Source organism: Ambystoma mexicanum, chromosome 11 (assembly GCF_040938575.1).
Source record: "Ambystoma mexicanum isolate Mex_15411 chromosome 11, UKY_AmexF1_1, whole genome shotgun sequence".
NCBI classification, from domain to species: Eukaryota; Metazoa; Chordata; class Amphibia; order Caudata; family Ambystomatidae; genus Ambystoma; species Ambystoma mexicanum.
Window position 1 is genome coordinate 80,412,030 of NC_090934.1, and position 24,684 is coordinate 80,436,713.

The following is a 24,684-nucleotide window of genomic DNA, read 5'->3' on the forward strand; positions in this document are numbered from 1 at the left end:
CAACAAGTCAACAAGAGTTTCGGCAGAAGTGTAGCCTGTGGCTCCTGAAGGAAGTTGGGGACAATTCTCCACATACAAACGATTTAGAGAGCGATGCAAAGTGTCAAGCATCAATTCATTAGGCGGACCCAAATTACTGCAGAATTCCATAGGGCATTTCACCACATTAGCAGCTTTCAGAGGGGGCAAACACAGAGCCGACGATTACTCCACTGGTGGTCACTCCACTGGTGGTTGCTCCGTTACATACCCCCACTTCAATTCTGTTCAAATGTGCTTCTTGCTCTTCCTGCTCCTCTTGCTCCTCTTGTTCTTCTTGTTCTTCTTGCTCCTCTTGCTCCTCTTGTTCTTCGTGTTCTTCTTGCTCCTCTTGCTCTTCTTGCTCCTCTTGCTCTTTTTCCTCTTCTTGATCCTCTTGCTCCTCTTCCTCTTCTTGCTCCTATTTCTCTTCTCACTGCTCTTGTTCCTCTTACTCCTCTTGATTTTCGTGCTGAACTTGTTCCTCTTGCTCTTCTTGCACTTCTTGCTCTCCCTGCTCCTCTTGATACACTTGTTCTTCTTGCTCTTCTTCCTCTTCTGGCTCTTTTTGCTCTTCTTGCTCCTCTTGCTCCTCTTGATCTTCTTGCTCCTCTTGCTCCTCTTCCTCTTCTCGCTACTCTTGTTCCTCCTACTCCTCTTGCTCTTCTTGCTGCACTTGTTCCTCTTGCTCTTCTTGCTCTTCTTTCCCCTTTTGCTCTTCTTGCTCCTCTTGCTCCACTTGCTCTTCTTGCTCCTCTTACTCCTCTTCCTCTTCTTGCTGCCCTTGTTCCTTCTACTCCTCTTGCTCTTCTTGCTGCACGTGTTCCTCTTGCTCTCCTTGCTCCTCGTTTTCCTCTTGCTCTTCTTGCTCGTCTTGCTCTTCTTGCTACACTTGTTCCTCTTGCTCTTCTTGCTCTTCTTGCCCCTCTTGCTCTTCTTGCTCCTCGTTTTCCTCTTGCTCTTCTTGCTCTTCTTGCTCCTCTTGCTCTTCGTGCCCCTCTTGCTCTTCTTGCTCTTCTAGCTATTCTTGCTCCGCTTGCTCCTCTTGCTCTTCTTGCTCCGCTTGCTCCTATTGGTCTTCTTGCTCTACTTGCTCTTCTTGCTCTTCTTGATGCTGTTGTATTTCAAAAACTGATGCCACATTTCCTCCTATCGCTTGTGGGGCAGAAGTGGCATTCACATCAGCCCCCAAAAAGGTCCTGGGATATAAGAGAAGTTGGTTTTTGCACAGCTGGCTTCTGAGGGTCCACTTGATAGTTGACTGGGTCCTATGTCTGCCCTTAACAGCGGAGTACAGAGAGACTTATTGAAACCTTTAGTCTTTCCAGCACTGATATTAGTATTTGAACGTTTGGGTCTAGATTTTGGAGCCATTCATGGTGGGGTCGGGGGTTGGGGGGGTCAGGGTATTAAAAGATAAAACCCTTTTACTAGATGTGCCAGCGTATTGTAGATGAGCAAGTGGACATATTCTCCCTAGTCAACATCCCTCTCCCCCATTGAAACTAGGGTAATGTATGAATTATACAAAAAGAGAGGGCTTGCAGCCAAAGAGCGCTATAAACAGGTTAGGAAACAGGTAGTGACCAAGCCACAGGGGGACACCTCACCTTCCGCTCCTCCTAAGGAAGAACAAGAAGAAGGGTCTATGGGGACACTGTCCCCGTACCAGCTAACATATGCTGATTTGAGGAATGTGGTGAGTGCGATGCTAGAGGCAGAGTCAAGTCACACTCATTCGAAATTTGACTAGGGTTACGGCCAAGCTCCGGCAGCGTCTGCTCGCATAAAAGTTGCTAGGCGGCCCCATGTTGATGTTAAGATTTTTTAGGGGTCAGGAAATACGCAAGTGGTGCGAGCATTGATAGACACCGGGGCGGAGGCCTCTCTGATTCATGGCAATCCAGCACGATTCAAAGGCAGACAATTTACTATTACAGGTCTCGGGGCAAAGGAGACCCCCGCAGTACAAACTGAAGTGGAGATGAAAATAGGCAATTTGAATAGGCAGAAATACCAAGTGTTGATTATCCCGATACCTGAGTACATAATTGGCTTTGACATTCTGGAAGGGTTGACTTTGGGACTGGGAGGTAAAACGTACCAGTTTGGGGTGAATGCATTGATCTGCACACCCATTACCGTAGGCAAATTGAAGATGCCCCCAGTGCAAGTGCCTGTGGCAACCAAGCGGGTAGGAATGAAGCAATACCGCATTCCTGGGGGGCACAAGGAAATTTCACACACCATCAAAGGGTATGTGGAGGCGGGTGTGTTACGCCCTATTACCACCGCATGGAACAATCCTCTCTGGCCTATTAAGAAGGGGGATGGGTCTTGGAGGATGACGGTGGATTACCGTGAGTTGAATAAACACACTCCTCCCTTAGAGCCCGCGGTCCCAGATGCCATTACCTTGATTGAGAATGTCCAAAAGTTTGAGGGGACTTGGTATGCAGTGGTAGATTTAGCCAATGCATTTTTCTCTGTGCCAATTGCTGAAGAGTGCCAAGAGCAGTTTGCATTTTCTTGGAGCGGGCGTCAGTACACCTTTACAAGGTTACCTATGGGGTATATACATAGCCCGACTATCTGTCACCGGCTGGTGGCAGGGCACTTAGACAAGATCCTGTGTAAACCTGACATACAAATCTCTCACTACATTGATGATATTTTGATTCAGGGCAAGGATGAGCGCAGTGTACAAAACCAGTTAGAAGTCATTATGGAAGGATTGAAGAAGGAAAGGTGGGAGATTAACCCGAATAAAATTCAAGGCCCAGCTGAAACAGTGATATTCCTAGGGATTCAGTGGCATAATGGGCATCGAGAAATGGTGCCGAAGGCCCAATAGAAAATACTTGAGTTCACCACTCCAATGAACAAAAAGCAAGCTCAGTAGCTTATAGGGCTGTTTGGGTTCTGGAGACAGCACATTCCCCATTTAGGGCAGATACTGGCCCCCCTCTACAAAGTGACACAAAAGAAATATGAGTTTCAGTGGGGGGAAGAGCAGCAGAAAGCATTTGATTTAGCAAAAGACACCGTGCAGCAGGTGCTTGATTTATGGCCATTGAAGGAAGGCGAAGTGGAATTGAATGTGTCTGTACAAGACAATTACGCTAACTGGAGTGTGTGGCAGAAACAGGACAGGAAACGTGTGCCATTGGGGTTCTGGAGTCGTAAGTTACCCGATGCTGGTAACTCATACACTCCGTTTGAGAAGCAGTTGCTGGCATGTTATTAGGCCCTTGTTGATACCGAGCAAATGACGGTGGGCCATGATGTATTGATGAGGCCAGAAATACCGATTATGCAATGGGTACTGAGCTCTCCGAAAACACATAGAATAGGACATGCTCAAGAAGCCAGCATAATTAAATGGAAATGGTACATTCAAGACAGAGCCAAATCAGGGAACGGTGGAGTTGCGAAATAACATGAGCAAGTAGTCAACATACCGCCCTCAGATTACATACCACCGGAAGTGCCTGAAAACCGTGAGTCTCCCGTGAAATGGGGAGCACCTTATGGCGATTTGACCGTGGAGCAGACAGAGCATGCCTGGTTCACGGATGGCTCAGCCTGATATGTGGGAACTGAGCGATACTGTAAAGCAGTGTCGTACAATCCCAAGACAAAAAAGTTTTTGACAACATCAGGGAAAGGGAAGAGCAGGTAGTTTGCAGAGCTTTACGCAGTTTACCAGGCATTGAAACAAGAGACCCCTGGTCGATGTCATTTGTACACGGATTCATGGTCAGTGGCGAATGGGTTGGCGGTGTGGTTGCCAACCTGGCAAAAGAATGGGTGGAAGATTCATTCAAAAGAATGGTGGGGAAAAGAACTGTGGCAAGATATTGCAGAACTGTTATCACAAAGTGAAGTCACTGTGTATCATCTGGACGCGCAATGTGCTACAGACTCATTAGAACGTTGGTTTAATTCTGATGCAGATGAACACACCAAGATTTCATCTGTGGATGCAGAGGCTCAGGAAGACGATTTGGAGGGTTTGGCCAAGTGGGCTCACCAGAAATGTGGGCACCTTGGAGAAAAGGCTACTCTCAGGTGGGCACAAGCTCGAGGAATCAGTATTCCTTTAGAGGTAATGAAAACTATCATTTTGCAATGTCCAGCGTGCCAACACAAACTGCATACACCTATCCCTCAGATTGTTTGGGGTACATTGCGAAGAGGAAAATTACCAGGTCAAATTTGGCAAATTGATTATATCGGTCCCCTGCCAATCAGTAAAGGTTGTCATTATGCATGCACTATTGTGGAAACATACTCGGGATACATGATGGTTTTGCCGTGCAAGCGTGCCGCACAACTGAACAACATTAGGTTGTTAGATCAGATCATATTGCAGTACGGAGTGCCTTTGCAGATTCAAAGTGACAATGGGTCACACTTCAAAGGCAAATTGATACAGGAATATTGTCAGGAAAAGAGCATTGAGTGGCTCTACCATGTGCCTTATTTCCCTGCCGCTTCAGGGCTGATTGAACGAATGAATGGGTTGTTGAAAGAACAGCTGCGCAAATCTGGAGATGGCAATTTGGCAGGCTGGCGTGATTGTGTGTTTGATGCAGTGCAAGTGCTAAACAATAGGCCTGTGAATGAGCATGAAACGCCTCTGATGCGGCTAATGACTCCTGCTTTACATATTCAACCCAACTCCGTCAGAGAAACCCTATTGTACTGGGAAATTACCCTGCGTTCTTTAGCTCCCTATCGGGCGACTCCAGAGTCAGTAGGGGTAGACTTGCATTCCCATGAGGAAATCAGATTAGACCCAAGAGGGATAGTTGTAATTGAAACAGGGATTGGAGTACAAATTCCCCCCAGAGCATATCGGATGGATTGCCCCTAGATCTGGCCTAGCATTGAAGGGAGTTCAAGTGTTGGGAGGGGTAATTGATGCTGATTACCAAGGCGAGATTAAAGTCATCCTAATGAATAGTGGGGACCAATTGTTACCGATCCACAAGGGCGATCGGGTGGCCCAATTCATTATTATCCCCGTTAAGTTGTCCATGATTAAGAAGGGGGAGCCTCCTACAGTGTTAACTACCCGTGGAGATCGTGGTTTTGGCTCTTCAGATAGCATGGTACCGGGTGTGAAGGTGTGGGTGGAAAGGCCAAGTGGCCCACCAGTGCCCGCAGATGTCATTGCATCAGGCAAAGACCAAGTAGTTTTAGTAATGGAGCCCGGTAGAAAGAAATGGCAATATGTGCCCACAGACAAATGTTACCTTAGAGAGTGATGTACAACACTGATATCTCTTTTCTGGGTTTGCCTTGTAGATCCTGTGTCTGGCTGGTGTAATTGTGGGACTAAATGGACTCCGTTCGGGAGAGTTAAATGGCATGCTGCTACCAATGAAAAATGTCACATCTGTGCCAGCAATCAAGGAGACACTGATAATGATGAGTAATGATGATCAAAAGCAGCCCTATGCTGATGCCGAAAAGCCAGCCAGACCGAAGACATGGATTTGTGAAATGCGGCAAACACGTCAGGCGCAAGCGAAAACAACGTTGATGCCAGTTATGCGAGAAACATCTTCAGGACGGCGAAAACATGCTCCCATGATCACCCAAACGGAGAATATGTGGACATACCTGGCACAACAAGTGCTCAACATTACGCACTTTTACCTTACTGACGTGCCCAATGCTGAAGCCTTACTAACTACGTGCTTAGTAGCAGTGCCGACGCCAGTTCCGTTTCTAAAGCATATTTTCGGCGTCACGCACAATGATTCTTTGGTTCAAGATTCCGATATCAGGCAATCCTTTTCCGTCTATGAGTACTGCAGGTTTTGCCAGGAAACAGATCGCAAATGGAGAAATTTGACACGTATTATAACCTATAATATAACTCAAGGTGATGTGTGTTACCTTATGACATGCAATGCAAAAGAAATTGGCAAATGCCAACAGCTTAATTTAACCAAACAGCAAAATCAAACTGTGTTCGAGAAACAATTGTGTTCACGAATTCCAGGCACATGTACCAGTGTGAATAACACTATGTCTTGTAATCATACAGTGATAGCTGCCAGTCATCTGAATCATGTGAAACTTCCAACAGGATGGCTCTTTTCATGTGGCAACATCACATACACTTTTATTCCAGCTAACATTTCCGGAGGTCCATGTGCCTTAACTCGATTAGGACTAATGATGTTCTCTTTACACCCAGCGATATCTGGAGGCAAAAGGTCAACTTTTGAGTCTGTGGGTTTATCCCCCGATTGTGATTCACATGTGCATTTGCTATCAGAAGATGAGCTTCTAGCATTAACCCTTTCATTAGTGGGAGTTTGTGGTTTAGCTGCTGGGGGTTACAAATCTTTGATCAAATTAGCATGTTTAGTAGTCAAAGGACTCAATCATACTTCTCAGGCGTTCGAAGAGTTACTCCTTGATAGCAAGGTTATTAGAAAAGTAACTTTGCAAAACAGGGCTGCTGTTGATTATCTATTGCTAAAGCATAATGTAGGTTGTAATGCAGTTGAAGGTATGTGTTGTTTCAATCTGAGTGACCATTCACGATCCATTGAAAGTCATATTCGAGGGATCTCATTTCTCAAGTGTCCCAAGATCATAATGGGAATTGGTGGGATTGGTTATTTTCATGGATTCCTGATATTGGGGGTACCCTGCGTTACGCTTTTGCTTGTATTTGCGTTATATTAGCTATCATAATAGCTTGTTGTTGTTGTATTCAATGCATTCCCAACTTAGTTTTAATATTTCGTCGGTTTCAGAGACCGGCTCCTCTGCCACTGGGATATGGAAGATAAATATCCAAGGGTGGAATTGTAATGCTTGAGCTAAAACATGGCGCTGGTGCGCAGTGCATTCTGGGGGCACTCAGAGCCATAATGGATATTTACTTCATGCCGCAGTGAAAAGCTCTACTTATTTTGCTGAGAGCTGAATTTACTTTGCTGAAGAAAACATGCTTTCCAAACCTGGTATGCAGTCAAGGACATTCTGTTGGGAAAGCTGGCTTTGTTATGTCTTGTTATGAGTTATGGGACTGTTTTCCGTGGCGTTTGTTTTTAGAGGAGGGAAGCACTTTGCTCCTTGAGGTTACTGTCGGTTGACCCAGCTGGCAACCAACGGTTGCCCATCAATGCCAAAGTGCATTTGCCAGAAAGTTCGAGAAATTACCACCCCTTTTTGAGGAGTGCATATATGCGGAACCCCTCAACGTTCCTACGGGACAAGTAAAAGGCCTCAGTCGGAGGGGGGACGCTTCCGTCCGGCATACCTGTGGGCTTTTGTGCTCTCGGCCTGGCTGTTATCGGGGTCTTCCATCCGCTTCTGGTGAGATGAGGGATTCAGTTACGCCCACGGTGATGTATTTTCTTTTGAATTCTCTATCTTTTCTGTGATTTATTTCTGTGTTATCACTTGTTGCTTCCAAGCTTTGAATAAATAGCCATATAAGTGCTCATTATTTTCTAAGAGTGCGTGTGGTTGTAAGTCATTGCGTCGTCTACCTGCGTTTGAAATATTGGCTCTGCAATTGCATTGGTGATTAATGATTGTCCGTGTAATCTGGGCGAGCAATACAGACTCTCACTAAATGGAAGACCTGATGGAGGACCTAGCTAGGGCTACCCGCAATTTGGAGTTCCAAACCGAGGACCTCAAAAACAGGTAGAGGACCGCAAATATAAGAATCAAAGCAATCCCTGAAGCAGTGGGGGACACAGAAATGCCTCAGATAATAAGACATATCTTTGCAGACCTGGTAGATGCGGTGGACCATGATGAAATCATGGTAAACCAGATCCATAGAGTGGGACCTAAAAGAAATGAACTGGGTGCAAGACCATGAGATACCCTGGTCGCCATGCATGAATATACCCAAAAAGAAAAAGTCCATGCCGCCGCAAGAAGAGCAAATGCTCTCAACTTCAATGGCTCAGCTATCAAACTCTATCAGGATCTCTCCCAGGTCGCACTCACTAAGAGAAGGATTATGCCACCAATAGTGCAGGAGCTTATGACAGCCTCTTATTCAAACTTGAAGGCTGGCAAATGAGAATCACAATGGCAGAGGAATGAGCAAATATCCTGGGAATTGAGATTGACTCAACCTGCAGTGAGGCCCAGGTCTCAACAAAAGATTAGTCAAAAAGAAAAGCGTGGAAATGGTCCACACACGAATCAAAGAAGAAAGCAAGGAAAAAGAGTGGCCTGAGGGGCTCAGGAACACTGCTAGAGAAAAACCTGCAGGGAAACGACTCCCCAGAAAGGGACTCTTCCACCTAAATGCAAGTCTAGGGGAAGAAAAGAAAAACAACAAATAATACCCGGGGAGGGGTACTGCTAGCAATTGTGGTGGGGGGGAGACTCGAGACATGGGACAGGGACAACCTTCAAGGGGATACGCTGGGAGAAGAAGGGAACTCAACCCCCGAGGAGGAGATTCGGGAGGGGATAGAGGCTGATTGAGCCTACCCAGCAAAGGGGGGGAGAGGTGCGGTGAGGGGGGTGGGTCACGGAAGGGAGGGCTAGGGGGAAAGGGGAAGGAGGGGGAACCGGGTCCAAATCCAGCCATACATGCTTGCAAATTAAGGTCTGCAAATACAAAACCCTCAAATAATGACCAATGAAAAAACACTGAAAGTCATATCACTAAATATTAAAGGCCTAAACTCCCCAATAAAAAGGAAAAAATGTGAACAGTTCCTATTGAGAGAAAACCCAGACCGGATCACCCTGCAAGAAACCCACGTACAGGAGAAAGATAAACACAAGATACGACTGTGACGTTACAGCCAGATCCAACAATCTAACTATGCGTCAAAAACAGGGAGGTCTTAATAGCAGTGTGGATCAATTCAGACCTCAAGATGATAGATGTCAACGGAGACACTAAAGGGTAGTAAATCACCATACTCCCAGAGGGAAAGGGAGAAATCATCACTCTGGCCACCATATATGCACCTAAGACAAGACCACTTCATCCAAATGTCACCAAAAAAAACTGAAGGGATTAGCAAAGTGGAGAATAATACTCACAGGAGACTTTAACCTTGCATCCGACCCAGAAAGGGACAGGAGCGCTAGGATCTCTTAATCCCAGAACAAACCCTCAAAAGAATTGCACGAAAAAATTGACAACCTTTCACTGGTAGATGCCTGGAGGAAAAAGAGATTCGACAGCAAGGGGTATACATTCTACTCACATGTGCACACATCAGCATCTAGAATAGACTACATCTGGGTCTCGAGATCCTTACTAGTGCAAGTAGTGGACATAAAAGTGGGAGCAATACATTATCCAACCATGCCCCTATCACACTGAAAATTAGAAGGAAACTACACTCATTGGGGTATGGAAATGGAAATACCCAGTTCACATTTTCAAAGACGAGATCTTGAAAGGGGAACTACGGGAGGGGATAGAGTACTTCTTTCAAACTAATGACAGTCTGGAAAAAAGCCCACTCATAATATGGGACGCATTTAAAGCCATGATAAGGGGTAGGATAATAGCAATAAAGGCCCGAAGGGAAATAGAATGCAGATTCCTAGAGGAAGACTTAGAAGCCAAACTAAAAGTAGTTGTCCTCAAGATGGCAGTGGGGAATACAGGGTAATTAGGGGCCAGCTTGAAATCATACAAACCAGTAGAGCAGAGCGCTCCCGAAATGCACCTTAGACAGAGATATTACATGAAAGCGAGCAAGGCAGACAAGCTCCTAGCTAAAATGCTGTGAAAAAGATAGGACCATGCTAAAGATCAGGACACCAGAGGGGGGGCGTGGGAGGAGCTCTGAACAAAAATCCATTACGAGTGAATTCACGAAATACTACTCAACCCTATACAAGTCAGATGACCCAAAGAGTCAGATACAACTAGAATACCTGGAAAACTGTAGCCTACCAAAAATATCGGACCAAGACAGGGCAGACTAGAGAAAGACATCACCATAGAAGAAGTCTGCAAAGCTATCTCATCACTCCCACCCAATAAAGCTCCGTGCCCAGACGGATTCATGACTGATTTTTATAAACTATTCAGGGAGGGTTTGCCCCTCGCCTACCTGCTCTTTTCAACAAGTTCGGGCAGGCGGGAGGGATTTCACCCTCAATGGAAGAGGCAAAATTTGTTTGGTTGCCCAAACCAGGGAAGGACCCAACACTATGTGGCTCATATAGACTGATAGCACTCATCAACACAGATGCTAAGATTTTCAATAAAATCCTAGCAACATGTTTAAAGAACCTCCTCCCCAGGTTGATAGAGTCCGATCAGTCAGACTTCATAAGAGGCAGACACACACATGATAACACCCGTAACACTAATAAATGCGTCATTCACATCAGGCAGCGTACCTAACAATCTCAAACAATCATGGGTCCTCCCCCTGCTTAAAAAAAACTCGAATCTAGATCCCTCTACTCCCACTAATTACCGTCCCATCACTACAGTACCATTCCTTCTTAAAATCCTCGACAAAATAGCATACCAACAAATCCAACATTACCTTGAGCACTTCCATCTCTTAGGAGTCAGACAATCGGGCTTCAGGCCTCAACACGGCACTGAAACCGCACTCATAGATCTCAAGACACAGATAGATGAGCTGAGAGATCAGGGTAAAGTGGCAATATTGCTTCTTCTTGATCTCTCGGATGCATTCGACCTGGTCGACCACGAGATCCTATGCGACCACCTTCAAAAAGCCGCCCACTTTTCTCAAGAGGCAATTGACTGGATCCAATCCTTTCTAAATAACCGCACGATGAGAGTCTTTTCCCTACTAGCAGCAGCCGACCCAACACCCATCACCTGTGGCGTTCCTCATGGATCTTGCATCTCCCCGACCCTGTACAACATCTTCACGAAGCCCCTTTTCGATGATCTAGATGGTCTGGGTATCACCTACACTAATTATGCCGATGATACACAGATCCTCATCCCGTTGACGGGGGATTATGACAAGGATTTGGCCTTTGTCAACAAAGTGTACCTCATCATCCAGGCTTGGATGGCCTCAAACGGTCTATGCCTGAATGATGACAAAACAGAACTCCTCATTCTAGGGTCCTCACATAACCTGAACAAACTAGACCAAAACTACTCCTCCTTCGTAATTGACAACAATAAGATCACGGTAGCCAAGGAGGTCAAAACCCTTGTCTTGTACCTACTCCACTCTCACCTTCCAAAAACAAGTTAATGCTATGGCATCCACCACATCTTACACATGCAAACTCATCAGAGCAGCCAAACCTTTTCTCTCCCCGTCTAACTGTCTCACCCTAGCGAGGGCTCTGATCTTGTCCAAGTTGGACTATTGCAACGCACTTTATGTAGGATGCAACAAATATATCACGAACAAAATTCAGATCCTTCAAAATAATGCCCTAAGAGCGGCCCTCAGTATCCCAAAGAAAACCCACATCTCTGATACTAGAAGGGCTGTCAACTGGCTTTCTACCAAAGACAAAATATTCCTCAAATCGGTTTCCCTGACCCACAAAGGCCTCCACCAAGCAGCCCCTCAATACCTTATCTCTAGATTTACCAGACCCACCTCCGCTCGCCCCTCTAGAATGACCAATTCCAATCTCCTCCTGGTGCCCAGGTTTAAGCATTCTGTCGGGTGTGAACAGCTTTCCGGTTAAAGCAGCACAATATTGGAACTCCCTTCCACCTCCTTGCAGGGAGGACCTCCCCTACCACCTATTCAGAACTAAGACCATCCACTGGCTCAATATCATGACACTTAACAACCTCATGCTCTCTCGCTGCCCTGACACTCCACCACCATGATTGTAAATTTGTATATTTAGGTTGCCAACTGATCAGTGCAGTTACCTTGTCACTAGACAACCGATGTATTGTATATAGTATCGCCTATGTTGTATATTTCTGTAACCCATGCCTCTTCGGCGCGCGTTGTTTCTTTTTGGCGTGTCCAGCATTGTAACCACGGCTGGACTTCATTACCCAGTATGTTACCAAGCTTTGCAATCCTCTTGTTGCCTCTGCGCCTTGCTACCCCTTTGGGGTTAGGTGCGCAATATAAATAAATAAATACAAATACAAATCAACCACATTGTCGAAAAAGTTTTAAAAAACACACGCACCAGCCCTACTGGTCAGACTAGACACGGAAAAAGCATTTGACAGGGTGAAGTGGAAATGCATGTTACATACTATGCTCAAAATGGGTTTTGGGGAAGCCTTTATGACCAAAATAGCTGCCACCTACGGCAATCCTTCCACACGCCTGTTAATTAATGGAGATCTATCAGACCCAATAGCAGTAACGAGAGTAACAAAGCAGGGCTGCCCTCTGTCCCCACTCTTATACGCCATCCACCTAAAGCACTTATTGAGCAGGATAAGAGATAGGAAAGATATAGAGGGAATCCCCTTCTTAGGCAAGGAAACAAGGTAGCAGCATTTGGAGATGACTTGCTATTAACGATAACTAACCCGGGTAAATCCCTCCACGCAATAGACTAAGGGCCTCATTACACGTTGTGCGGTGACCATGGCGCTATGCGCGCCATGGTTGCCGCCGGTATTTTAACGTGTCCGCCTTGGTGGAGGGTGGAATTACCGGCCTACTCCAAGGTGAGCGGGACCGGTAATTCCCCATTCACCAAGGCCCTTCCCCATTCCCATTTTTGCCCCCATAGGGCATAATGGGAATGGGGAAGGTGGTAATTACGGTACCGCAAATTGCGGTACCGTAATTAGCACCGAGGTCCCTTTGCAGCACCCTACTTTAATGGCTGGTAAAACCAGCCGTTAAGGTCGGGTCCCGCAAAGGGATCTCGTAGTAAGGCGGTAAGGGTTTACAGGTACCGGTGCCCTTACCGGTACCGGTAAACCCTTACCGCCTACCGTGTAATGAGGCCCTGAGTCTTAGCCCAGTTCGAAGAGGTTGCTGGCCTAAAAATAAACAGAAACAAATTTGAAACACTGAACCTTGCTGTACTGCTGTACAGGGAAAAGGAGCTAAAATGTAGCATCCCATACTCTTGGGCCCCCAACACAATAAAATACCTGGGAATCCATATTGCTGAAACCTTAGGCCAACTATTAATGGCCAACTATCCTCCCTTCCTAGCATCTAAAAGGAACATGCTGCACAGCTGGAGCCCACTGACCATTTCCTGGATAGGTAGAATCAATGTTCTGAAAATGGTCCTCCTACCAAAGTTGCTATATGTATTTATGTCCTTCCCTATAAAAATCCCCATGCTATACTTTTGGTCTATTCGGAAACTTGTGAGGGCCTTCACCTGGGACAAAAAAAACAAGAGTCTCAAATAAAGTAATTCAATTGCCCAGGAACAAGGGAGGGATTGGAGAGCCAGATCTGATAGCCTACTATCATGCAGCACAGATCAAAGCCATCAGGGACTAATGTAGGGATGACCGTGAAACAAAATTGAGAGAAATGGACAGTGCAGTAGTGGGGCTGCATCTAGAAGAGGTCCTTTGACTGCCCAGGGAAGGCAGGCCCCATAACATGTACTGTAGCGAAATCGAATCCCTGATGGAGGACTCATGGGATGGGTGGCGAAGAGCTCCTGGACGACCACTTTCCCGTCACCTCTCACACGGATCTTCAGGAATCCACAATTCAGGCCGGGTCTGACCAGGAAAGGGTTTGGTAAATGGCAGGAGGGTGCCACAAGATACAAGACATGTTGAAGGGTGGGGAGATAAAATCCTTCCCCCAGTGCAAACTGGAATTTGGGTGGAGGAAGCAGAAAGATTCCACTATGCCCAAATTAGGCTTCAGGACCCTAAAGTAAAAGAGGCGGCAACAAGAGACCTGACCCCATTTGAGAAATTCATTACCACCAACGCAGGACACAAGCACACAGTGGGGGCAATATACGGCCTAATTAAAGAAGGTTGAAAAGCAGGGACAGGCACTTCATGGCAAATTGGGAAAAAGAGACGGACCAATCAATAGACAGGGGTCAATGGTCAGGACTATGGTCAAACATCCCCAAAATAGCACAATTATTGCAGATACAGGAAATGCGGCTAAAGATGATGTACCAATATCAACCTACCCCTATGAAGTTGTCTACAATCTACCGAACCACATCCAGGCTTTGGTGGAGGGAATGCAGGGAGGAGGGGCACTGGAGGCATATTTGGTGGCAATGCCTGAAAGTCCATCCGTTCTGGCTAATGATCCAAGAAGCAGTGAAGGAAGTATTGGGGGTGGAAGAAAAGGGCAACCTGGGTCTGTTCATTTGGGTCTGGGGGAGAGCTGGAGAGCCTACTCTCGAGAGCACAACGCAAAATCTACATGATTATGGTAATGGCTGGAGCCCTGCTAGTAGCTCGCAAGTGGAAATGAAAGGTTCTACTCACAGAACATGAATGGGTGGCAGAGATATGGGACTTTGTAGCCATGCAGTGGGTATCATACTCCATGTTGGGGACCACCAGAGATTCCTTATGGACTGGGACCTAGTGATGGCATTCCTTACGGATGACTCCAAAAAGGCATGGTGCCCAAGGAGGATGAAACTAGTGGGTATAATCTAATGCCTCACCCCCACCGTGGGAATAGACACATCAACATACCAATGAAGGGAGATGTGGAGGGGGCTAACAGGGAGGGGGAAGGAGGGACACCTGCCCCCGGTCCTAAGAGTATAAAGTGGGGACTCATCCACAAGCAAGTGGAGAAAATAGAACGTGCAACGACAAACAAAGAAAAATGGGTTGGAACTATCAAGACCTGGGAAGGGGAGGGGGGATTTGGTGGGATGCGAGTTTTTTTCATGTTTTGTTTAATCAAAATGCCAATAAAAACTTATATGGAAAAAAATAAAGTCTAATAACAACAAAAGAATGTCCGAAAGAAGATGTATGACACTACTCTGAAACGATATGAAAATACTTAAGAACGACGATGCAAATGAAGCAGTAAGAGAAACATGTACTCCATGATGCAGTATTTATGAATAAAAAGAAGAATGAAGTGACCCCCCTGAAACGCAAGGTAGAAAGAATACGTACAAGCTTGCTTAGGAGAGGTATATATTCAATGCTTAGGGCAAGATGGACGACGGCTCATGTCAATCAACCCAGTTACCTCAAAATGTGAGCCCAGAGTTTTAATGTGGAAAGACGATAATGAAGCTGTTTTCCTTGCGAAATAGAGGAGTACATTGGCTTTGAACCAAGGATGTTATTTTGAGGGATGAAGGAAAAGCACAATGGTTGTCTACGAGCAGACCATGTGCAAGGACATATTTCCCAAAGATTAGGAGGAACAAGAACATTTACTGATGCCAAATATTGGACGATTAAAAGGCACAGAGTCAATATGGGATGGGGTGAGCAAGTCTCTAAAGGCTAAAGAGAGAACTGCACCCAGCAAAAGCTGAATCAAATAAGGTTAAAAGCACCGTTGATATGGGCAATTTCACAGTCTTGCAGCACACGATGAAGAGCTTGCAAACAAGGGTAATTCATTAGGCCTGGAGCTAAGATAGCGGTGTACCTACACTCCCTTGAATGTCCCGAGGCAGTGCAGACTGGCAAGGTCAGTCTACAAAGAGAAGAGACACTGGCACGAGGCCTACCGATGAAAGAGGGTGGCCTAATTGGGAAACAAAGGAAGAGCTGACGTATCTCCAATCACTCGGGTTTTCTTTCTATGTATGTGCTGCTAACAAGCCGAATGTCCAAGGTTGGATTTGGGTTGCCTGCCAATTAGACTTCTTGAGATTAAAGCAGTATTTTACCATTTCCTTTGAGTCTGTCCGTTTATTGGGTCTGAAGTATTTTCTTGTTAATTCCATCTAGCACAACGGATGCTTCAAGGAACTAGAGCACATTATTATCACTGAACGATAGCAGTAGACAAATACTGACCAAGATCAGCCTCCCCCCAACTGCAGGGGGCTTACTCCTGACACAATAGGTCTATTGACTCAATACTGCACACCATCGCCTGGCCCTAGACGCTTTGCCTCCTCGCTACTCAGCACCAACAAGATGTCAGGGGCTGCTCAGGAGCCTCCTTCTGCCTTGCTTCAAGTCATGGATCACGGGTCTCTGGGTCTCACTGGATCACTGTCTCTGGTCGGTGCTGCTGAATACAACATGGAGGGTGTCTCATTTTGCTGATGTCGTTGCCGAGCAGATTTAAGGAAAGGACCTTGAGCCATCCTGCACCATCCTGGACGTTGCGCCCTGCACCCTCAGGACCATCAAGCCGCACTGCAAGCAGCCGCTTCCGGCAGTGACAGAACGCAATAACCCCAAAGCAGTATCTCAGGAAGGCTGCTGGTGCCAGGTCGAACAAGACCTTCATCGTCGAAGTTGGTACCTCATCGCGAATCACTAAGTATTTAATGCACACTGGTCTTGATGCTCGATTCACTCTGATATTAAAACCGTTGTATCTATGAAGCATATATCCAAATTTGGACAGCATCAACATTCGGATGTGAGGATAAAATAACAGAAACATATATTCCTCTTGTGGTGCAGAGGTCCCAACTGGGCAAGTATTTTAGAAAAGGAGGGGCTGAGAGGGGACGACTGGCCGTTCATGTGTTCAGATCTCAAGGCACTGCCATTCTTAGGGAATGATATATGTATGTAGTGTATGCTTAGTGCATTCCTTTGGAGGAACATGTACAGGGTACGCGTATGATGGGTTGAGTAGGAGAGCTTTGAGACTGTTCTCTTGATGCCACTGCCTCTGCATTTCGTGAGCCAGTGGATCTGTGAGTCAAATCTGCCTGGAGACGGCAGATCCCAACAATCAATGCCCTTCTCCCTAACACCAAACAGGTGACTCGTCTCAACCATTGCACTTTCTTTGGCTTCGATGTGTCATGTCCAATGTTAAACTTTAAGAAACAGTCGCAGGAGAAAATACCAAATGTCCTGAAAAGTCAAGTGAAGATCTTTAAACAAAACAAGCGCAGCATGTGTTCTGTGCATCAGAGTCTTTTAACATTTGAAGTGGCTGCTTTAAGTTGAGCCATCGCCATTTGAGTTCTGAATAGTTGCAGGCAATGACGTTGGAATGAGGTGAATTGGTAAATAGAGCAGGCCGGGCAGTGGATGCACACCTGGACACGTAGGTTGGGGGGGGTGGACTGAGAGAGGGGTGCAGGGTTTGAGAATCAAGTGAGATACAGTGGGAGATGGAGGGTTCACGGAGAGGGATGGATGGATGGATGGATGGATGGATGGATGGATGGATGGATGGATGGATGGATGGATGGATGGATGGATGGATGGATGGATGGATGGATGGATGGATGGATGGATGGAGCAGCTCGGATGGCAGATACATTAATGGGCATATTGGGGATGAAGTGAGAGAGGGGTACAGGATTTGAGAATGAAGTGAGATACAGTGGCAGATGGGGGTAGACAAGGAGAGGGATTTGTGAATGGGTGGATTAATTGATCAATGAATCAACCAATCAATAGATTGAGTAGCTGGCATGACATTCATGTATGGACTTTTGGGCATGAGCTGAAGGAGGGGTACATGGTTTGAGAATGTACTTGGATACCGTGGGAGATGGAATGTAGAAGAATGAATGAATGAATGCCTGGATAATGAAGGGATGAATCGATGGATAGATTGAGCAGCTGGGGTAGCAGATGCATGAATGGACATATGGGGGGATGAACTGAGAGAAGGATACATGGTTTGATAATAAAGTGAGATACTGTGGGAGATTGAGGGTAAATGAAGAGAGATGGATGGATGGATCGATGGATCGATCGATCGGTGGATGAATCAATTAATACATTCGGCAGCTGGGATGGCAGATGCATGAATCGAAATCTGGTGAGATAAACAGACAGAAAGGTACGTGCTCTAGTACCTTGAACTTTTGTGCTATATGGAATCACAATAATGATCTCAGACCAAATAAACAGACATACTCAAAGAATACAGTAACATACTGCTTTATTATCAATTGAATAAAGCAGGGAAAACTGGCAGACATCAGACTGAAGCTTGCACACTCACAAACAAACTTGATTGCTTGTAGGATTTATACCCCAATATGCATCATCTATGATGTCATTCTACGTGGCAAAATACAAAAACCTATCAATGGAAGAGATTGGTTAAGGGATCACATCTACTTATATAACATATAAGGGTCAATAAATCATTGGCTACCTCTTATCTGTAGGGCACGCATCAACCTACCTTTAAACATGCATAGTACTGATTATAGCAGACGAAACAACAGTGGATTGGTCTATGCTAGTGTAAACCCGCATTTCCTGTGGGTTTCGGTGTGCCTGGGATATGTGTCACATTTTCGGCGGGCATGTGTTTTTATTTTTCCTTCGCGTTGTCCTTTTCCACTGCGCGTGGTTTTGGTGAGCAGAGATGGTTGAGAACATTTATGGTAGGCTCCACCAACAGGGGGAGAGGGCCTGTCTGTGAGGTGATTTTACCTCAGTTCGTGCGCGAGCCCCCCTGCTGTTCCCGGGGAAGGGAAGAGCCGAGGGGATCGGCAGCTAGAGAGAGCCGTGGGAGAGGAGACATTATAAGAAGGGAGCTCCATTACGACGCAGAGGTCATCCAGGCCCTGCTGTGCTAGAAACGGCCTCCACCGGTAGGCCATCTTCCTGTCGAAGCCAGCATTTCTCTCTCCCCCACCCAGGGTCGAGAGAGTGAGGCGGAAGTCGTGAGCTGAAGGCGTCTGTGGCGGGTATCCTCCGGTCCTCCACTTCTCGAGAGAGAGAGAGCGAGCGTGAGTGGGGCCGGTGTCCCACAAGTAGTATCGGTCATGTAGGATGGGGAAAGAGTGAAAAAGGGACCCAGTGCCCTGCGTGCGCCGGCAGACAGCTGACACGTGGGCAAGTGAAGGATTGGGCGGAAGGGTATAGTCTGCAGCTACCTGTAGTGAGGGGACACTGAGGGGCGGTACTTCTAATAGGAGTGTGGGGGTTGATGTAACTCGCCTAGCGCTGTTGCGAGGTGGCTTTAGGCCGACTCTCGAGACACGGTTCGTAATGCCCAAAGGACAGGCCCCTCTTATCTTCCGGAGGCCTGTTTGGCCCATATTCTATGTTTGGAGACTATCCGTTTCTCACAAGAATATCTGTACGGGAAAGGGGGCAAGGAGTTAACCAGCCCTAGGCTTGGCACTTCACCAGCTCTGTGGTGATTCTGAGGGTTCCCGCTGGGAGCTATGCCCCGGGGACCCGCTGGCGCATTGCTGAGGCGTATTACGGCCTGCTAGTCTGACTGGGTGGTGCAATGCTGTAAAGTGTTGTACGTCTCGGTGGTAGTCTGCAGCTACCTGTAGTGAGGGGACGCTGGGGGTATCAAGAAGATTATTTATTTTACCAAATGTGAATGCGCACATCCTCTGCACTCGTCCTCAGGTGGTCCCACTGAAATATAAGGTTATTCATTTACCAAATGTGAATGTGCACGTCCTCAGGTGATCCCACTGATATAAAAGGTTATTCATTTACCAAATGTGAATGTGCACGTCCTCAGGTGATCCCACTGATATAAAAGGTTATTCATTTACCAAATGTGAATGTGCACGTCCTCAGGTGATCCCACTGATATAAAAGGTTATTCATTTACCAAATGTGAATGTGCACGTCCTCAGGTGATCCCACTGATATAAAAGGTTATTCATTTACCAAATGTGAATGTGCACGTCCTCAGGTGATCCCACTGATATAAAAGGTTATTCATTTACCAAATGTGAATGTGCACGTCCTCAGGTGATCCCACTGATATAAAAGGTTATTCATTTACCAAATGTGAATGTGCACGTCCTCAGGTGATCCCACTGATATAAAAGGTTATTCATTTACCAAATGTGAATGTGCACGTCCTCAGGTGATCCCACTGATATATACGGTTATTCATTTACCCAATGTGAATGTGCACGTCCTCAGGTGATCCCACTGATATAAAAGGTTATTCATTTACCAAATGTGAATGTGCACGTCCTCAGGTGATCCCACTGATATAAAAGGTTATTCATTTACCAAATGTGAATGTGCACGTCCTCAGGTGATCCCACTGATATAAAAGGTTATTCATTTACCAAATGTCAATGTGCACGTCCTCAGGTGATCCCACTGATATAAAAGGTTATTCATTTACCAAATGTCAATGTGCACGTCCTCAGGTGATCCCACTGATATATACGGTTATTTATTTACCCAATGTCAATGTGCACGTCCTCAGGTGATCCCACTGATATAAAAGGTTATTCATTTACCAAATGTGAATGTGCACGTCCTCAGGTGATCCCACTGATATAAAAGGTTATTCATTTACCAAATGTGAATGTGCACGTCCTCAGGTGATCCCACTGATATATACGGTTATTTATTTACCCAATGTCAATGTGCACGTCCTCAGGTGATCCCACTGATATAAAAGGTTATTCATTTACCAAATGTGAATGTGCACGTCCTCAGGTGATCCCACTGATATAAAAGGTTATTCATTTACCAAATGTGAATGTGCACGTCCTCAGGTGATCCCACTGATATAAAAGGTTATTCATTTACCAAATGTGAATGTGCACGTCCTCAGGTGATCCCACTGATATATACGGTTATTTATTTACCCAATGTCAATGTGCACGTCCTCAGGTGATCCCACTGATATAAAAGGTTATTCATTTACCAAATGTGAATGCGTGCACTCTCAGGTGACTATATATATATATATATAATTGTTTATTTACCCAATGTGATGTGAATGCACACGTGCTCAGGTGCCCCCAATGATATATAGGATTATTGATTTACCAAATGTGAATGTGCACGTTCTCTAGTGACACTACTGATCTTTTAATCAGTTGTTTTACAGAAAAACGTGAATGAACTTGTTCTCTGTGACCCCAACAGGACCCACTTCAATATTTCTGTAACTGAAGTGTAATTAAGGCTACAGAGAGTGATGGAACGAGAACTGTTAAGTAGTGTTTCTCTTATGTACTAGTAGAGAGTGCCTCTGCTAGGATGCACTGTATGTTATATGGTTTACGTGTACCAAGAAATGGGTTGACAGATTGACATTTTATAAACAAAAGTGTTTCACACTTGTTATAAAAAGCAAGGCTTTGTCTGTTTATTTAACCAGGGGCATGGGTATAAGTGTCAGTCCTCTGGGCTGACCGAAATTCATGAGGGTCCATCCATCACCCCCCTGGGGTTTCATTATCTGCACATGTGTGCAGTAAGGTCTTGTGCTCAGATCTCCTACAGGTAGCGGTTCACTAATTCTACAGCAAAGGAAACAAAAAAAACAACTAAGTGGGAGACACACCTTACAATACATTGCATGTTAGGATGTCCTTCCACCCCACTGTTTGGGTGGCATACTATCCTAACCTTGGACTTTTGGCTCTTTAGCACAGCGTACGTGAAACAAAATTTAGGTATTTGAATCCAATCAAACCACTCCCCATTTTCCAATTAGTCCATCATCCCTCATCAGTAGACCACAAGCCAAAGTCTTCCTTTTGTAGATGACCTTATGCCTGCTTACTGTCCTGGAACATTCAAGGGAGTTCTTAGCAGAAAGCTCCAATGAATAGCCTTTTTTTTTACTTCTGAGTCACATGCGAAGAGACCACAAATGGGTTAATTTCAGCCTTCTATTTGCTGCTATTTGATTTAATTATGTAGGGTGCTGTTGCTCCTCTTGGTCTCCAGAGACTTGCTCACTCTATCTCACATGAACTTTATACAGTTTTAATTGACCAGCAGTTTGGCTCTCACAGATGTTTTCATTTTCCTTCGTCTATGAAGAATGTCTCATATTCCGAGCTTATCCATACACTCCCTTGGTGCTTTCTGCTTATCCTTTGAAAATAGCATCTCTACTCTGGGCCAACCTGGACTCATCTTCAGCTGTTTTTCTGCATCTCCTGATTCTACAGCCTTGGCCTTTCTCTGAGGTAGCTTGGTTAAGTTCAACGTGAGCCAGCATCCGTTTTCCTAATATGGCCATCCTTGCCATGTTATACATTCCTCTATCTTCCTTGCATTACTGCGTATTTACAGTTATTGGTCACTAAGTTACTTCATCTTCTTCAGATCCATGATTAATTTAGCTTCTGGTACATGTTACTCTTAGTGCTTCAGTTCATTGTTACTTCGTATTTTCATATTGTTTCAGCATAGGTTCATATATTGAAGTGTAGTTAGAAAAACAGAGTTTGGCTTAAGGGACCTCCCCTCATGTCCAAACAATTGAGGAGTCCAGAAATGTGACAAATTGCTGCTTTTATTAATCCAAGCATACACAAATAGGTTCTACAGCTCCAAATGTACTCTAAGCTCATTACAGGTGGACAGTGAGTTTTTAAACTGCTGTGACCTCATCACCAAAAGCTGCATTCCTTTCTCTTAGGCGAAATGGGATTGGGAGAACAGTATAGGCATAATTACAGTCTATAGGGGTCAGATAATTTGACTGGTCTGGCTAGATCTGGTAGATGTGCCTGGCACCACCCTGAGGTCAGTGCAAACCATGTCAGTTTAGGAAACTTACCAGCATGTGAGTGGGGGAGGAAGGTGAGCTGAGAGCAACGCCTGCTTCCCACTATTGATTCACCCCTCTGACTTCCCAGACCTTGAGCAAGGACACTCCAATCTCCATCTTCATGTTGTGTTGCATTTCCTTCATCTTCTGTCTTTAATTTAATGGAAACAACCTTATCGGTTTGAATGGCCTTTGTTCTCCAGCTCCAAGTCACGTGTTCAGGGACCGTAAAAATGATTTTCTCTGCTGGCATTTGTGGGGGATTTCTGCCTTTTTGTCCTTGCAGGTGCTGTATCTTTTCAGCTGACTCAAACTCTCTCTCCCAGCATCCTGGGAGCGCTGGTCATGCTGCTAGGCCTGTTTCTCTCCTCTCAGAAAAGTCAGTATATCAGGCCTCGGCCCTGTGTTTTGAGCTTTCACAATTTCTTTCAATGTGGTTTCCATTTTGCTTTCATGAATGGTAATTGCTTTTTAGTGTCAGCAAGCAGTTAATGTGTGTTGTTTTGCACCTAGCAAATGTCTCTGTGGGTGTGTTCAGCCAAATCGCCATTTCCTGATTACTTTGATGATGTCATCCTGGTATGGTCTGTGGGGCTGCTTCAGTGGGTGGCATCCGTCATCTTGTAGGTATGCTGGGGGATTTGAGACTCCCTCAACAATATCCTTTTCATGACACGTTATCCTTGTCAGATTTTACTTTAATGTCTGTCCATAATATTATTTGATGCATTCTGACATCTTGGCAGTTGATATCCTTCCATGTAGCATTCGTCCATGTGACATCCTTCCACACTCTCAGTGCGAGGGTACATTTTGTATGGCTGTCTGAGTGCATAATGTCTCTCATACACTCGATGCTGTATAGGAATGATGCAGGAGGTCCCACTTATGGATTTATTCCGACTGTTACAATACGCCAGTGGTGAGGGGGTGGGAACTGGCAGGATACAATCTACTTGCTCCTCTACATTCCCACCTCAGGCCAGATTTTTGACCAAATTCTCTTCTTCCATGGTCTTTACCTCCTCTTCATAATGTATCAGTATCTTCTCTTCATCATGCTTCTTCTCTGGAATCCACATCTTTGTCACCCACCTCAGGAAACCTGCATTTTGTATGTTTTCATCCATGCTCTAGGTCATTCGGCAGCACTCTCCAGATGGTCAACATAATATCCATCCTCCTCCATATTTCTTCCGATCCTTGGGGTAACTGTACTTGGGTCCTGGAAGTGCATGGGTACTTGATTTTATATTCCCACGGGTGCTAACTTCCTTTTACATCTGCTCACCCTTCTTGGCTGTTTTCTGGCTCTGTCCTAATATGATCCTTATAAAACAGAATCCTAGCAATACAAACACAAGTATTGCTCCAAGTATTGTGAAAGCATTCGCCAGCCAGGTTTGAATCCACAACAATAAAGATAAAAACAAATCATCTTCTGGTGTCTCATCAAATTCATCCTCCATTTTCATGCGCAGGGTTGTCAGCATACCTATTCCTTCGGTCAGAGTTCCATTTCCTCTATCATGGGCAGTTATAGAAATGTACAGCAAGAAGGCATGACCTTGGTGCACACACCTCCTTCCATCGCTGTAATTAGGTCCAGGACACATCTGTTCTGAAGCGTCATCAGCCTGATGGCTCTCAATTCTTCTCTGATTGTAGCCACTTGGTGTTCACTACAGTCTGGAGTCCTGGCAGGATTATTGATGTCATTATCATTGCTGTCTTGCAGAACAGTTTATGATCATCTGGAATATTGTCATAAGCCTCCAATGAATTTGCTGAGAAATAATTGATTTTCTTTTTATAGTAGAGGTTGAACAACCTCTTCTTCCTCATGGGCTCATCCATTTTTGGAAATTCATCGATATGAAGGTCCCTTTGTGGTTTCACCAATGCTGGAACATGTACCATTACAATGGAGAAAATTCCTCCCCAATTTGTAGGCAACTGCATATAAGCTCTGGATCCACAGACCCAATATCGTTCCATCAGTACATCAGTTCCTCCACTCATTCCTGGGACGTCGATTATGTTTGCATTCCTTGTTTTCTCACACTTTAATCCTATGTTTCTGAAGCACAATACAGCATTCTTTATTGGT

The 24,684-nt window shown here is 45.3% G+C and overlaps 1 protein-coding gene across 1 annotated transcript; it reads right to left on the reverse strand.

The window, feature by feature from the left end:
• Nucleotides 1–267: 267 nt before the first annotated feature.
• On the reverse strand, nt 268–23,656 carry LOC138504922 (balbiani ring protein 2-like). The gene is made up of 2 exons (XM_069625321.1): nt 23,597–23,656; nt 268–1,005 (listed from the first exon to the last, which is right to left on the reverse strand). Exons 1-2 carry the CDS (start codon nt 23,654–23,656, stop codon nt 268–270), a joined length of 798 nt encoding a protein of 265 aa, XP_069481422.1.
• Nucleotides 23,657–24,684: the final 1,028 nt, after the last annotated feature.

Excerpts from the sequence above, each read along its gene's own strand:
- LOC138504922 (XM_069625321.1), bottom strand. The coding sequence starts at position 23,656 with ATGTGGATTCCAGAGAAGAAGCATGATGAAGAGAAGATACTGATACAT. Across the intron at positions 1,006-23,596 it reads TGATACATTATGAAGAGGAG|AGCAAGAGGAGCAAGAAGAG; the intron begins GTAAAGACCATG and ends AGGGGCACGAAG.